The 15,285-nt window shown below is 42.3% G+C and overlaps 1 protein-coding gene across 1 annotated transcript in view; it reads right to left on the bottom strand.

Moving 5' to 3' along the window:
* Positions 1 to 3,015, bottom strand: part of TM9SF2 (transmembrane 9 superfamily member 2) — a 60,068-nt gene extending 57,053 nt beyond the window's left edge. The window contains exon 1 of the mRNA XM_079136889.1: positions 2,656 to 3,015. Coding sequence (XP_078993015.1) covers positions 2,656 to 2,826 — 171 coding nt within the window. The 5' untranslated portion in view covers positions 2,827 to 3,015. The remainder of the gene's footprint in view (positions 1 to 2,655) is intronic.
* Positions 3,016 to 15,285: the final 12,270 nt, after the last annotated feature.

Genomic DNA, 15,285 nt, shown 5'->3' with positions numbered 1-15,285 from the left:
ATTCTAAGGTGACAAAATGACCCAATTCTCAGTATTATTCTGATCGTCTCTCAAAATAAATACTGAGTTAAATCCAGGATGTGGACTTCACAATAAATGTAAAGGCTACTTATGCTGAAGATACACTTGTTTATCTCTACATTTACAAATATTTTGTAATACCATATAATAATAAAGACTGTGTACTTTTCCTCTTAAATACAAAATATCTTCCAAGGGGAATGCATAATAAGCAAACATGATCATCCTTATCTTACAGATTGAAAAACCAACAGAAACAGTATGAACAACTGCCCAATTCCTGATTTCCTTCCTAAAAGCACTTTTGGAAATAATTATTACTATTTCACAACTTCTGCTTCTAATTGTTAAAAGTTGCTCCTTTTGTTGTTCTGAATAATGTGTATGAGACTGACCTTAAGAAACATGGAATGGATGAGAATAAAGTACTGCTACCAGTCTGATTTAAGTCACACATTTAAACTGTTTACTGTTACTGGTATTTCATATCTGCAGAAATATTAAAGTTTACTTTAAATTCTCTATGGCAGTTAGTGAAATTGTAGGAAAAAGATGCTGGAAGTACATCCTCTTCTTCTAAAGAGTTGTTTCCATTGGCCAAGATATAAGAGTGGCTGGCAACAAAGATGAAAACACACACATTTCAGAAAAATGATCTGCCTTGCCTGTTTTATCTCCGTACCTATCAAAATTAAAATTCCAAAAGGCTCCTCCAAATAAGCTAAAAAGCATCCACTTTAAATAAAGAACCTTTTGAGAAAACAAAAATCTTACTGGCAGACTAAATTTCACTCCTTTTCATCTTCTAAAATCCACCTCAAATGTTACTTTCTCTCTGTAGTTTTCCCTGAATATCTCAATTCACAAATGTTTCCTGATTTGTGCTTTAGAGCACTTTGGGGCCTTCATCTTTTATAATGTATAGGATTTCATTATCTGCTCAGGAGCTTATGTAACTAACTTTGAGGTTCCTAGAGGGCAGCAATATATTTTTCACCTTTGAGGAATTAGGAATACAACATATAATAGCTGTTAAAATTAAAGACCAAATACTAGGCTGTAAAGGATGGCTACTAAAATATTTAATAGGAAAAAAAAAAAGAGTGTGCTTGCTGGATGTGGTGGCACACACCTATAATTCTGGAAACTCAGGAGGCTGAGGCAAGAGGATCCAAGATTGGAGGCCAGCCTGGACAATTTGATGAGAGCCTGTCTCAAAGTAATAACTTTTAAAAAGGGTTAGGGATTTAGTTCAGAGGCAAAGTGCTCCTGGATTCAATCCTCAGTAAAACGCACACACACATACACTAGCAACAGTGTGCTTGCAAGGCTAGCTCTCCCTTCCACTTGGAAGCACTACATTCTTTTCTGTCAGAACCCTCCTTAAAACGAGTCATACCTTCTTGCAAAACAGAGTATGAGAGTGAAGTACTGAAGTGCTAATTGTTGCCGTGAGTAAACCTTAAGGACCCTAGGCATTAATACAGATGCAAGTTTTTTTAATAGATGTGTCAACATGTCATTCAAGACAGATGACAAACTAAACCTAAAGTGAAAAATGCAATGAAAAGTTTAATAGCCTCTCTAATGCCCTAAAATAACATCAAAATTCACAACTACAGTAAAGCCAGCAGTAGTAAAATAAACACCAGCTTTAAAAAATATCAAACTTAGTAAATAAACCTATTTATAGATTGTAAAAGTTTGCTGAAGGATTACTTGAATTGTTAAAATTTCTAATGGTTTCAAAGAGATCCTCATCCCCCAAGTGGTAAGTTTTAGCAACTTAATGAAACAACTGTGTGTGTGCTGTTATGCCCTACATCAAATAACCTAAAAGCAGGTTACTTAAAACTCTTTAAGGAACAGTGAAGTAAAAAACTTAATGAATGTCCTAAGAGGTCAACGTTTTCAAGATGCCATAGGAAAAACATCAGTTTCTCTCATCTATTCCTTTTAAGTGTCCAAATATGTTCTTGTGTATTAAAAATTTTTTAAACATTTAAAGGGCAGAAAATATGTATCTCCACCATTACAACAACTTTTTATTAATGCAGTTCGTGCGGTTCGGGGTGTTATGTTGCACAAATGAGTACTCAACTACTAATCATGAAGTTAGATATCCAAGTCCTAGAAAGAACAAGCTCCTTAACTAACCGGGAGTTCCAGAAAAGTACAATGATTCGGGAAGCAAGGCAGCTAACAGGGACTGGAAGTCGTAACCGCGCTGGGGGCTGCCCCGGGCAGGTCGCCCACTTTCTTGGCGTGCGTGACACTGGGCTGAGAGCGACCGGGGTCGTGGAACGCGCGCGGACCTGCATGCATCCAACTCAAGGCTCCGAAGCGTGAAGCCCAACTCCGAGGGCGCTCCGCACGGTCCTGTTCCAGGAAAACTGAACACAGCTGTTCGCGCTACCTGGCACGCAGACGCCGGGCGAGCCCGAGGACTCCGGACTGCGTCTTCCATCCCTGCCCCCGCCGGGGTGACCCTGAGCGCCGAGCCTGGAGCTGCGGGTGCGGCCCGACCCACCCACTGCTACGCCTCTTCCCAGGCTCCCCCCGGATGCCGGCGCCGCGGGACGGGGGCCACCTCCCCTTCCGACAGCACGGCGGGGACCGCCAGGCCTCACCCACCTTGCACTCGTCGCTCTTCTTTTCCTCTTCGCAGAAGTTGACCGGCGCCAGGCCGGGCAGGTAGAAAGCGCTGCCCGGGCGCGGGCCTGGGCCCGCTCCTAGCAGGAGCAGCGACAGCAGCAACAGCCGGGGCCACCGCGGTGGAGACGACGCCGGTAGCCTCGCGCTCATGACGGCTGCTTCGGGGAAAGGGCAACCGAGCCTAGGGGCAGAGCCGGGAGGAGCGGCGGGGAGGCGCGGAGACCACCACAAGGCCGCCGAAGACCAGGGAGGCCAGCCCCGCGACGGCTAGTTCCGGTTGCGCTAGGAGACACCGCGGGCCCCGCAACAGAAACCGAACCGGACCGCGACGGAGCATGCGCGACGGCGTCTGCACATGCCCAGTGAGAGCGCCGCAAGCGCAGCGAGCAGTTTCCGGGAGGCCGCGCCGAGGAGATCCGCTTTCCGGGTTTTCTGCGCGCCCGCTGGGCGGCTGCGGGAGAGCGGTTCCGGCATCTCGTTCTGATTCCGAATTCCGGTCTAGAACTCTCTTGGGGCGCAGTGGGGCGCTGCGCTGGCCGGTGCTCCCCGTTTGCTGCCCTATCTTAATGATTTCCCATAAATATCGTAGGGTTTCCTTGCCACACTGCCCGCGGCGCGCCAATCCCTATTTACAGAACTGGTGCTCCCGATAGTGCTTGCTGATTGTGGATGGAGGAAAAGTTCGGGGGAAGCTTGATGGCATGGAGGATAAGGAAGCAAAAGGAGAGGAACTAGCAATAAATCCACCGAGAAGTACATGCAAGGACAGTTTCCCAACATCGGATGCGGCGATGCATTCTTGTGTGGGACAGTGGGTTGTGTGCACATAATTGTGTGCACATAATGTTTATGAGGAAGATTGGAAATGGTGTGTGGAGAAAAAGAGGAATAAGTGAATAAAACGTAGTTGTTGACATTTCTTTGCAAAGGAAGACATGAACCCACCTAAGAGCTCAGTGAGGAAAGCAGTTCTGGAAAAATAAATTAATGTTATGATTACACTTGCGCAAGCTCCTGTCAGTTTTCAACTTGATGTTGTCATACGATGTCCATGTGTGTAAGTGCACATTTGTGCGCACGTGTGTTGCATTTTCTGAGAATTTTTCAAGAAGGAATTTATTTGGGGGGAACATAAGTCAATCCAATGGAATTCAACGGAATACTTAGGAAAAGTGCGTCATATTAGAGTACAAAACAAGGATTCATAAGCAAGGGAAGGGGAGGTACCGTCAGCTCAGAATCCAAGAATGAGCGAGTTCTCAAAATACATAAGTGCAAAAAAGTTTGAAACCCCATGAACTCTTATCTGAACTGTTGAGGCTGTTGGCATGTTTTCCCCTGGAAAAAAATTTATAACTTTTACCAAATTTTCAGAAGGATCCAGCATTCTGCAAAAACGGTTAAGAACAACTGACACATACAATAGGATAGCCAGAATAATGAAAGATAAAATTCTTATTTATGTGTAGTTAACACTAACAGAGAGCTCCTGCTTTGGAGCACCACAAGTTATGTGATCTTGATCATATTAATCAAGGGAGAACTGAGCAGTAGAGATTAAGTGATTAATCTTTCTACCATTGTCGTGAAGATTAAGTGAAACATTGGTTAGTTCAGAGAATCGGGGGCCATTTTTACAACAAAAGCCAATGTAATCGGGACCTGAGCAGAGAATTATCTAGGTGGCTTCTCTTCCATATAGCTGCCCCTCAAATCATTCAAAATATCGAACTTTGGAATATAGAAAAGAATGTGTAATACTATGTACTTGGAAGTCGTGGATACTCCCAATATAAGAGGAAGCTGCTGTTCTCTCCAAATAGAAAACACAAAGATGGGGGAGGAAAATTTACATATGCCCCCTCATTTTATGGTGTCACTTAAACTTGACCTTCACTATCTCACTGCCTCTACCCCAACCTTTTCTTTCCTGTTTTCCCTACCTCAAGAACTGGAACTGCTGCCCACCTGCTTCTCAGGCTCAAACCTGTTGAGATATCCTAAAATTCTCATTCACTTACTCCCCATATCCAGTCCTTCAGCAAGGACTGCAGCTATGACCTTAGTTCAAAAATCTTAGTTCCCCCTACTCCCCACTGCAGTAGTCTCAGCTTCCTTTCCCGCCAAGAGTGAATGTACACAAAGTTGACCTCCCTCAGTTCTGCTCTTCTGCCTAAACGCGGGACCCCACAGTATTTAACGCTGTCTCGAACGACCACGTCCGTCTGTTCACTGTCAGATCCCCACCGGGAAGTGAACTCCAAGAGCGAGGCCTGGTCTCTGCACCCTACACCTCTACATCCCGCAGCCCGGAGGAACGAGAAGGGACTGGGAAGCACCGCAGGACCCGTGTCGCCTGCCCACGCAGGCTCGAAGTCTGAATTCACTATCGGACTCAGAATCGCAGACTTCCAGCCTGAGGCTTTAGACGCCTTTTACCGTCGACAACGAGCCTAAGGGGAGTGGCTTCCCGCAAAGACCAGGACGCCAGGGGAGGCTGAATCCGCAAAGACCTGTAGAAGTTCCTAACCTTCCCTCCACCCCGGGGCTTCCCCATACGCCGGGCTCAGCTTCAGAAAAAACCCGGACAAATGGAGTCTTTCTTAATGAATATGACCTCCGGATTCCACACACACAACGGGCTCATCCAGTGGCAGAATGCACATGCGCAGATCCGGCCGGTCGCACCCCGCCAACTCCTACTCCGACACGTCATCCGCTTGGCCGGCGCTCGGTGGGCGGGGCCGGGGCCTGGCTGGGACGCGGGGCGGGGCGGACCCCTTACTTCCGGATCCGGCCTCCCTCCCCTCCGGCCACGCCTCGCGCGAGGTTCCCTTGGTTACCGGGGCGGGGCGGAGAGGCGTCGCTCCGCCCTCCCGCCGGCTGCCCTGAGGAGTGTCCACTTTGTGCGCGCAGGTGTCTGGGCACGAGGAGAGTCGAGAGTCCAAGTCAAATCAACCGCTTCTTGCGACGCTCATTTCCTCAAAGTACTGATGCTTTGGGCTGGACCTGCAAAACTTGAGGAATACGATTTTCTCTTTTGCTTTTACAGCTTACATTTGCCAACTCAGATTTAAAACCAATGATGAGGGGCTGGGGGTGTGGCTCAGTGGTAGATCGCTTTCCTAGCACGCAGGAAGTTCTGGGTTCAATACCAAGCACTCCCAAAATAAATAAATACGACGAGTAATAGGGCATTATCACATTGAGGGAGACCGGAAGTTGAACTGTGGTTGCGGACAAAGGTTGAGGAAGGGAAAGGGGTGTTACTGTTTAATGAATGGAAACCGGATCAATACCTATATCAATATAGGATGGTGAAAAGTTTTGGATAGCGGTGGTGGTTTTGCAGTGTGAATTTACTAATGCCACTGAGCTGTAAGCTTAAAAATGGTTAAAATGGCAAATTTTGTGTAGATTTTATGACAATTTTTTTTCTGGTAATTGATTCACTTCTCTCTGACAAGATAATTTGGGCATCCTGTTTTTCTGTGTTTCCCACAACTTCTGTATACGATTGTCAGTTTTAGAAAATAAAAATGCAAGATTCCCAGTTAAACTTTAATTTCAGATGATCAGTGAATAACCACTATAAGTATGTCCCAAGTATTCCGTGGTATATGCAAATATACTATCTGGTCACTCTACTTTTGTGTCAAGTTGAAATGATTAGGAAAACTGCTTATATTTGTAGGAAGTGTACATTATACTCTACTAGTTGTATGCCTGTAAATGAGCCTTCAACATATTCCAGAAGGAAAAATATCACCCCATTGTTTTTCATATTCTGATAACAAATGTCACCCCAGGGGACAAAGGTCATTGATAAGCCCTAAGGGGGATCAGTATATGATTCCCTAAAATATGCTTTTTGGCATAAAGGCTATTTTCAACTGAAGCCTATTAAGAAATAGCAAACACAGAAAGGGCTCTCTGCCTTTTTTCTGCCTAAAGCAGAGAATGAAATTCCCTTTATACAAGAGAAGCAACCAGATGAGGGATTGTCTGGTCAATAGAACTAGAACCTCTCCTGTACCAGAAAAACCTGAGACAGCACCAAGATGACTGCATTAATGAATCTTGCTGAACAACTCTTACTTACCATATATTTCCTAGTAACCTTCCCACAATTTTCTGCCCCTCCAAGTTCAAACTCCTTTTCTTCCTTTACTCAACTTCTCCCCAATGTATTGCCTTTTGTTAAAATGATATGTAAGCTCCCAAGTATAACTGCTTTTTTGGGTTTTCATTTCTGTCTGCAAAGACCCCATACACATAAAAATATAAATAAAAAGTATATAATTTCTGCTTTGCTTTTTTTTGGGGGGGGGTGCTGGGGATCGAACCCAGGGCCTATGTGCTTACAAGGAAAGCACTCTACCTACTGAACTATCTCCCCAGCCCCAACTTCTGTTGTCTTTTGCCAGTTTAATTCACAGGCCTCAGGTGAAGAGCAGAAGTTTTTCTTTGTGTGCTTCTCTGCATGCTACAAACTGACCCTGAACAATAAACTATAAATGCAGCTCAGAAGAGTCAAGGTGTAAGAGAATTTCTTGTTTTAAAAAATGGTCCCCAAATAAGACTTGATTTATGAGCTAGTGTAGGAGTTGCAACCAGAAGAGGATTATTTGGCCAGCGGAACCTGCAAAAATGAAAGCCACAAAGGCAAACCCAAAGTATCACTCAAGGAAGAAGATGGTGGAGCTCTATGAGGTAGATGGATATATTCTAATCATAAAACTGCTTCTACTTGTTCTGAATTTATGTCCACTGGCCAACTTTGTTTAAAATTTAGTTTGCCATGTGTTTACCACTGGATTCAAGTAGGTCTCCTCTGAGATCATTTTTTTGTTTTGCTTGTTACTGGGGATTGAACCTAGGATGCTTTATCACTAAGCTATGTCCTCAGTCTTTCTTATTTTTTATTTTGAGACAGGGTCTCACTAACTTGATGAGGGTTTCTTAAATTGCTGACACTTTCCTCAAATATGTGATCTTCCTGCCTCAGCTTCCTGAGATGCTAGGATTACAGACCTGCATCCCTATGCCCTGTTGGGATTATTGTCATTTGAACAACTTTATTGAGGTATAATTTTCATACAATACACTTAATTCATTTGAACTGTTTAGCCTAATAATTTCTTTTTAATAAGTTTTCGGAGGTGTGAAACAATCACCCTAATCCAGTTTTAGAATATTTTCATCACTCCAATAAGATCCCACATGCCCTTGACATCTAGTCCCCTTTCCATATTTGGCTCTAGGAAAACATAGTCTACTCTGTCCCTGTACATTTGTCTTTTCTCACTCCTCCAGAGTTCTATTTCCTTTAATCAATTAATAAATTAATAATTTTATTTACCTATCAGTTCTAGTTTGTGGCTCAGATAAACTCACTCTGAAGAGATAGGTCTATTTTTAGTGTCCCAACAGGTGGCACTAACAACAGGCCACTGTTGTTGAATTGTCCTAATTCTTCAATGTCAGTGCCCTCCAGCCAGATCATTGTGAACACACCTATGGCTGGACTTAACTACTTCCTGCAGCAAGGAAGAATGCACACCAAGGGGCATCTCAGTAAGAGTATTAGTGATGAACTTGTAGGATTTGAGTTGTGTTTGGTGGTTTGGGGAGTATCTTAAAGAATCAGAGTTTTGTTCTGGATTGGATGCTGTCAAAGAAGCAGGTTTGTTTATTTTTGGTTGTTGCTTTTTGTTTTTGGTACCAGGGATTGAACCCAGGGGTACTCAACCACTGAGCCACATCCCCACTGAGTGAACATTTCCATGCATGTCTTAATGTAAACATATTGAACACATTGTGTATGTATTATAAATATATAGAAGAAAATGCAGACAATATGACAAAGTCCTCAACCACGGCCCAAAACCTATTAAAATGAACTGCAGTTAAGATTGGCTTATTTATTTCATGGAAATATTTTGAATGTGCTAGAAGTAAATGGGGTTTGAATATCATTCACATACTGTGTTTGAGAGAAATGAATACACCATTCTGTACCTTCTCTTGGGACTCCTGACTGATGATTGCTTTGAAACTTCTGAGTATCGCTAAGTATATTTCACTTAAATAAAATGTTGGGCAAAAATTTCAGAAAATCATCCATAAAAAGAACAAATGGCGCCTGAGCCAAGACACTATTGCACAAGAGATCTGAGGTCCTTTACCATGATTGCTCTCAAGGAGCTGCTAAATGATCCAAAATACACAAGTTCCCCCAGAAGAAAAATGTTTAAGAGTAATTGGGGGTAGGATGTTTATTGACAATAAAGTCTAAACTGAGGGATTTGGGGGGCATGAATTGAAGGGTAACAGTATAAAAATAATTCTGTGGAGTCACAACATGGTCATATTTTTCTTGAGAGCTGACTTTAAAACATAATACCAATGTGGGATGAACATCACTGTGTCTTTTTAACCACCATAGCTACCAATAAATACTTGTTTAAACTTTTTTTATGGGTACTAGGGCTTGAATGCAGAGCCTCATGCCTGCTCAGCACATGCTTTCCCACTGAGCTACATCCCCTATTGGACAGTTCAGGGCACCTGATATAAAATGGAATAAAGCCTTCAGGCAAGCAGGCACTTTGACATCTCCTTTTTTCCCTTCCTCCTGCCTCTGGCATAAGAATGAGCTCATTTGAATGACATTTAATTCCTTAAGAGGTTTTTTTTTTTTTTTCAAAATATTTTTTTAGATGTTGATAGACCTTTATTTTATTCATTTATTTTTATGTGGTGCTGAGAACTGAACCCAGTACCTCATACATGCTAGGCAAATGTTCTACTACTGAGCAACAACCCCAGTCCCTCCTTAAGAGGTTCCTAACTTCCATGTGCATGTAAGAATTACCATCTAAGGTCAGTGGCAAAAGGCCAGGCCACACTGAATGTTAAAGCTATTTAAAGGACTGTAAAGGACTCTTTTAGCCTTACACAAATTTGCCCAATGTGCTGACTTCAGAATCTCATGCCCAGTTCAGCCCACTGCCCTGGAGTTGTAGGCCATTGCTCAATACAGTGATGGAACCCAGCAATCTGTCACATTTAAATCTCAGATAAAGAGGGCTGGGTTTGGTCTCCAGAACCACAAAGGAAAAAACAAAACAAAACAAAAATGCATATGGGACATAAGGGGACAATTCACACACACACAAAAGATATACAAGTGGCAAAAAGCATTTAAATAAATATTCAGTCTTATTGTAATAAAAATAATGTATTCTTTAAAAAAATCAAATAAGGTACTTTGCAGAACTACTAAGAAAGGAAATTTAGAAAGCAATGACAATACTTCATCCCCCGATGAAGAGTACTAAATAGCCTTCTGGAAGATAATTTGGCATTATATATATATTTTTAAAGCCTTAAAAACGTGGATAGTCTGAAAGAAAATTCTACCTCTAAAGACCTGTCCTAAGGAAATAGAATATGTAAAAAGATTTAGTTCAAAGTATGTTCACCAATATATTTTTAACAGTAAAAACAGAAAGCAATCTAAATGTCCAACAGAGGAGTTTGTTAAATAATTACGGTACTACAAGCAATAGAAAACTCTGCAGGCATTAAAAGTATGTTAAGAGATGTTTATGATAACATTGCTAAATAAAGAAGAGTATACAACAGCATGCACGTTCTGACTTGATTTCAGTATACAAAGAACTCTCCAAACTCAATAGTAAGAGAACAAATAACCCAATTAAATAATGGTGAAAAATTGAAACAGATACTTTACCAAAGAGGTTATATGGATGGCAAATACATAGGAGAGAAGATGGGCAACATCTCTAATCTCAAGGGAAACACAAAGTCAGATCTTGATGAGATACCACTACATGCCTATTAGAAGAGCTAAATTAAAATTACCAACACTATCAAGTGCTGACAAAGATGTGGGGCACCTGCAACTCTCATATATTACTTTTGGGAATGTAAAATGGTACTATATAGTTTCTTACAAAGTTAAGCATACACTTACCATATGACCCAGTAATCCCATTCCATGGTATTTACACCCCAGGGAAATGAAAACTTAGGTTCACACGAAAATTTGTACACAAATATTTATGTAGCTCTATTCATAATCACCAAAACTGGAAACAATCCAAATGCCTTTTAGCCAATAAATGGATAAGCAAACTACATTATATTCATACAAAGATATACTACTCAGCAATAAAAAGGAATGAACGGGTGATACACATAAGATCTTGGATGAATCTCATAAGCACTGTGTGAAAGAAGGCCATGTCAGGAGGTTGATTCTATTTATGACATTTAATTACCCCAAACTGTAGTGACCAGAGAAAAAGATCAGTGAGTGCCAAGGATTAGATGTGACTACAAAGGGATGTAAGAGGGAATTTCTTCTTTTTGGTGAAGGTGAAGTAATAAAACTGGAATTTATCCCAAGTTTGGCAGGCAAAATGCCACTCTGTACATGCATTAAAACTCATAGGCACCTTGAAAAGTCAAACAAAATATATAAACAGAAAAAAAATGGAAGGTTACACATGAAAATACCAGCAGTGGTTTATTTCTGTGTAGCCAGATAAAGGTGATTTTCCTCCCTCCTGATTATGAAATAGTTTTATATTTGAAAATAATAAATATAAGCTTCATTTGTAAAGAGATCTTATATAAAAAGGTAATAAACACATCTAGTTGCATATGTAAATATACCTTGCTATCAGGAAACTTGAATGATGTCTGGCATTATTTTATACTGGTTCAGCCTCTTGCAGAAAAAGGAGCTTAACCATGTCATTGGAAAAGTCTCTTTCAGGTAAGATATTTCTTCTACAGTTTGTAAGAACTGCAGGGCCATCATCTCCCTGTAAATGTTGTGCGATGGCCATCGCACAGTGTCCTGGTCTTCTGCTGTGCTAATGCTTCCCATTAGCATCCATTAACCAACAACTTTCACTTGGTTTGCAGCCAGAATTCCTTATGAAATGAAAAGAAAAAAAAAAAAAAAAAGTAGGCCCAATGATGTAACCATAGACTAAACATCTGCTTCCCTTCCCCATCTTCATCACGTATTGTGCAATAGGAAGCCACCAGGAGTTCTAGGGCACTGGTCTATCTGATCTTGCTTTATGAAAGTAATCAAAGTTAAGCTAGGTGAATTTTTTTAATTGTCTTATTCAAAGATCTAGAGAGAAGAAATTAAATCAAATGCAGTTGGCCTGCCTCATCATTATTTGCAGCACTCATTACAGAAGTCTGAGATTCTGATAGTCTCCTACAGAGTGGTAACCAACACTTCTACCCACTCCTCGGGGGATCCTAGCCTCCCTTACCTATTCTTGTTAGAACCACCAGTAGAAGTGAGGCCATGGGCATCTGATGGACTGATACTATTTCTCAAAAAAAATCTGTGGCAATGATCAGATATGATGCTTCAGTTTGGGAGTTTGGTAGTGAGCAACTGTCTTCTGTTGAGAACTATATCCCACAGGACAGGGACATTAGAAAAGTTTGTGGAGGGCATTCATAATTTCTCAGGGGTTTGACCTTGCTTCCCATTAATAGTTAATGGAATTCAAAACCAAACCAAGTCATTCTATATGCTGTAGTTCAACAGCTACACAAGTGTATATGCAAATGCTTAGAAAATGACTGGAAGCACGTCTACTAGCTAGGTGAAAATAGTTAGAAATGGGAAGTGGGAGGGCTTTAAATTTGTAACTTACACTTTTTGAACTTATGTTATCTGTGTCTGTCATTTAGTTTAAATTATCTGCTGGGACGTGGTGATGCACACCTGTAATCTCAGTGACTTGGGAGGCTAAGACAGAAGGATCACAAGTTTGGGGCCAGCCTCAGCAACTTAGTCAGACCCTATATCAAAATCAAACACAAAGGCTGGGGTTGTAGCTCAGTGGTAGGGCACTTGCCTAGCACGTGTGAGGCACTGTGTTTGATCCTAAGCACCACATAAAAATAAATAAATAAAATAAAGGTATTATGTCCATCTACAACCAAAAATATAAAATAAAATAAAATAAAATACAAAGGCTCAGTGGTAAAGTTTCCCTGGGTTAAATCTCAAGCACCCCCCACCTCCCCCCAAAAATCTAACTCTTAGGGTCCTTTTTCTTTAGAAGAAAAGAGAATAAATTCACCATTTTTTCCTTAAGAGCAGGTGTTCCGAAGGAGTTAAGATATAAAAATGAGAGAAATAAGGGTCTTCTATTCTTTCCTTGGAAGTTTTTTTTGTTTGTTTGTTTTTCAATACTAGGGATTGAACAGGGGCATCTACCATTGAGTTACAACTCCAGCCCTTTTTATTTTGTTCTGAGGCAGGGTCTCCCCAAGTTTCCTTGGCTGGCCTTGACCTTCCTGCTCCAGCCTCCCAAGTAGGTGGGATTACCGGTGTGTGCTACTATGCCCAGCACTTATGGAAGCCTTGAGAGGTACCTAGCACCTCAAAAAGGAATGGGGTGTCAGTTCATTACACCACAGACTGAATAGCTTGTAAACAATGGGATGTGATTTGGCTGACGGTTCTGGAGACTGAGAAATCCAAGAAGGCACCAATATCTGGCAAGGCCTTTGTGCTGTGTCATAACATGACAGAATGGCAAGAAAGCACACGTGAGACCAGAGAGAGGAAGGGCGGGGTTGAACTCACCATTTTTATCAGGAGTCCATTCCTGTGATGTCCCCAGATCAGCCATAACAGCATTAATCCATGCGGAGGGCAGGGCTCTCATGACCTGATCACCTCTCACTACTAGTACAAAGACAATTAAATTTCACTTGAGCCTTGAGGGGACAGTCAAACCATAGCATTGGCTTTGAGAGGTCTCAGTAGAGGTGGTCGCTTGTTGGTTGAGGGAAGGACCATGCAGAAATGACTCAACTGGATTTGACAGTCTAGTTATACCCCTGCAGTTCTTGGGTGGGACTGTTTTTATTTTTCCTTCTGAGCGAATATGAAGGAGAAGAGCAGCCAGAAATAAAGGATCACCACATGAGAGAAGAAAAGAGAAGAGATTCAGAAGGGGTAGGTGGAGAATACCATGGAGAAAGGACACAAGCTGGGGACCACCCTGGGCCCAGGTTCAGAATAATCCCTAGCCAGTGTCCAGATGTCAGATGAAGGACCACAAGACACCACGTGAGAGGCCCTTCTTTTATTAATATATTTTTTTAGTTGTAGATGGACACAGTACCTTTATATTATTTATTTATTTTTATGTGTTGCTGAGGATCAAACCCAATACTTCACACGGGCTAGGCAAGCGCTCTCCCACTGAGCCACAACCCCAGCCAGGGAGGGACCTTCTGAGAAAAAAACAAAGGCAGGCAGCAGCACTTCCTGGGTAGAAAGTGACAAGAAAGGATGTGATCAGTCCCCACTGAGGAAGGTGTGGTCCTGTCCTCAAGGAGCCCTCTATTGAGTGAGGAGCCCAGAGAAAAAGGATAATGAGAACTTAATATGACAAAGTCCACAAAGAAGTGCGGAGTGAAAAGGGAACCGGGAGGAAGTTGTGGAAGAATTATCCGGTGTGCCTGGGATGTTTCTAGAGGATTTGATCATCAGGAGGCTACTTGAAAGGTGTGTGGCTGTGGGGCACAGGGGGCACAGCTGGAGTATGCACAGACCAGGACCCCTGGGGCCAGAAACAGTTCTGGTAGGCGAGAAGGTTTTTAGCATTTCAGAAAATAAAAGCAATCAGAATTGGCAAAGGACTCTAAGGGGAAGAATGGCCTGAAGTGTGCCAAGAGGAACTTTGCAAGAAATGTTGTGCATAAGGTATGTGATGTTATGACTCACACAGAAAGGAGAGAACGAATCAAAGAGCCATCTCAACGAAACCGAAGGGTTGAACCGAATGTGGTGGTGCACGCCTGTAATCCCAGTGATCTGGGAGGCCGAAGCAGGAGGACTACAAGTTCAAAGCCAGCCTCAGCAACTTGCCGAGGCCCTGAGCAACTTGGCAAGACCCCATGCCAAAATGGAAATAAAAATAAAACGGGCTGGGGATGTGGGGATGTGGTTCACGGATGAAGCAGCCCTGGGTTCAATCCCCGGTACACACACACACACACACACACACACACACACACACACACACAGAAGCTGAAGGGTGGAGCCAGTCTATGTCTTCTGAGAAACTGGCATTTGACCCTGGTTCAGTGATGGGTAACAATACGTAGGCAACGGAACCTTCTTCCTCCATCCCTCCCGTTCTTTCTCCCAATCTTCCTTCCTCTATCCTTCCCTTCCTTCCTCTCTTCCTCTCTTCCTTCCTTCCTTCCTCCCTTTCTTCCATCTTTCCTCCCCCTCTTCCTTCTTTTTATCATTAAGGAATTATTTTTCTGGAGAGTGTAGAATGAAAACATTTTGAAGGGGATATAACAGAGAGTGTAATGACCTCTTAGGAGGAAATGACAATCAGTGATTCATTGCTAGAAAATGAGCCACCGTGTTAGGCTAAAAGCAATAGAAGTTCATGGAAGTAACAGGGATGAATGTTCTCCCAGCGAGGGAACAAGTCACCAAAATAAAATCCACTGTTCTTAAATATAACCCACTTTTCAATGTGCAGAATGCCCAAGTAGGAAATCTAGACT

The sequence above is a fragment of the Sciurus vulgaris genome (genome assembly GCF_902686455.1).
Source record: "Sciurus vulgaris genome assembly, chromosome: 4".
Lineage (NCBI taxonomy): Eukaryota > Metazoa > Chordata > Mammalia > Rodentia > Sciuridae > Sciurus > Sciurus vulgaris.
This window is presented reverse-complemented; position numbering and strand designations above follow the sequence as displayed.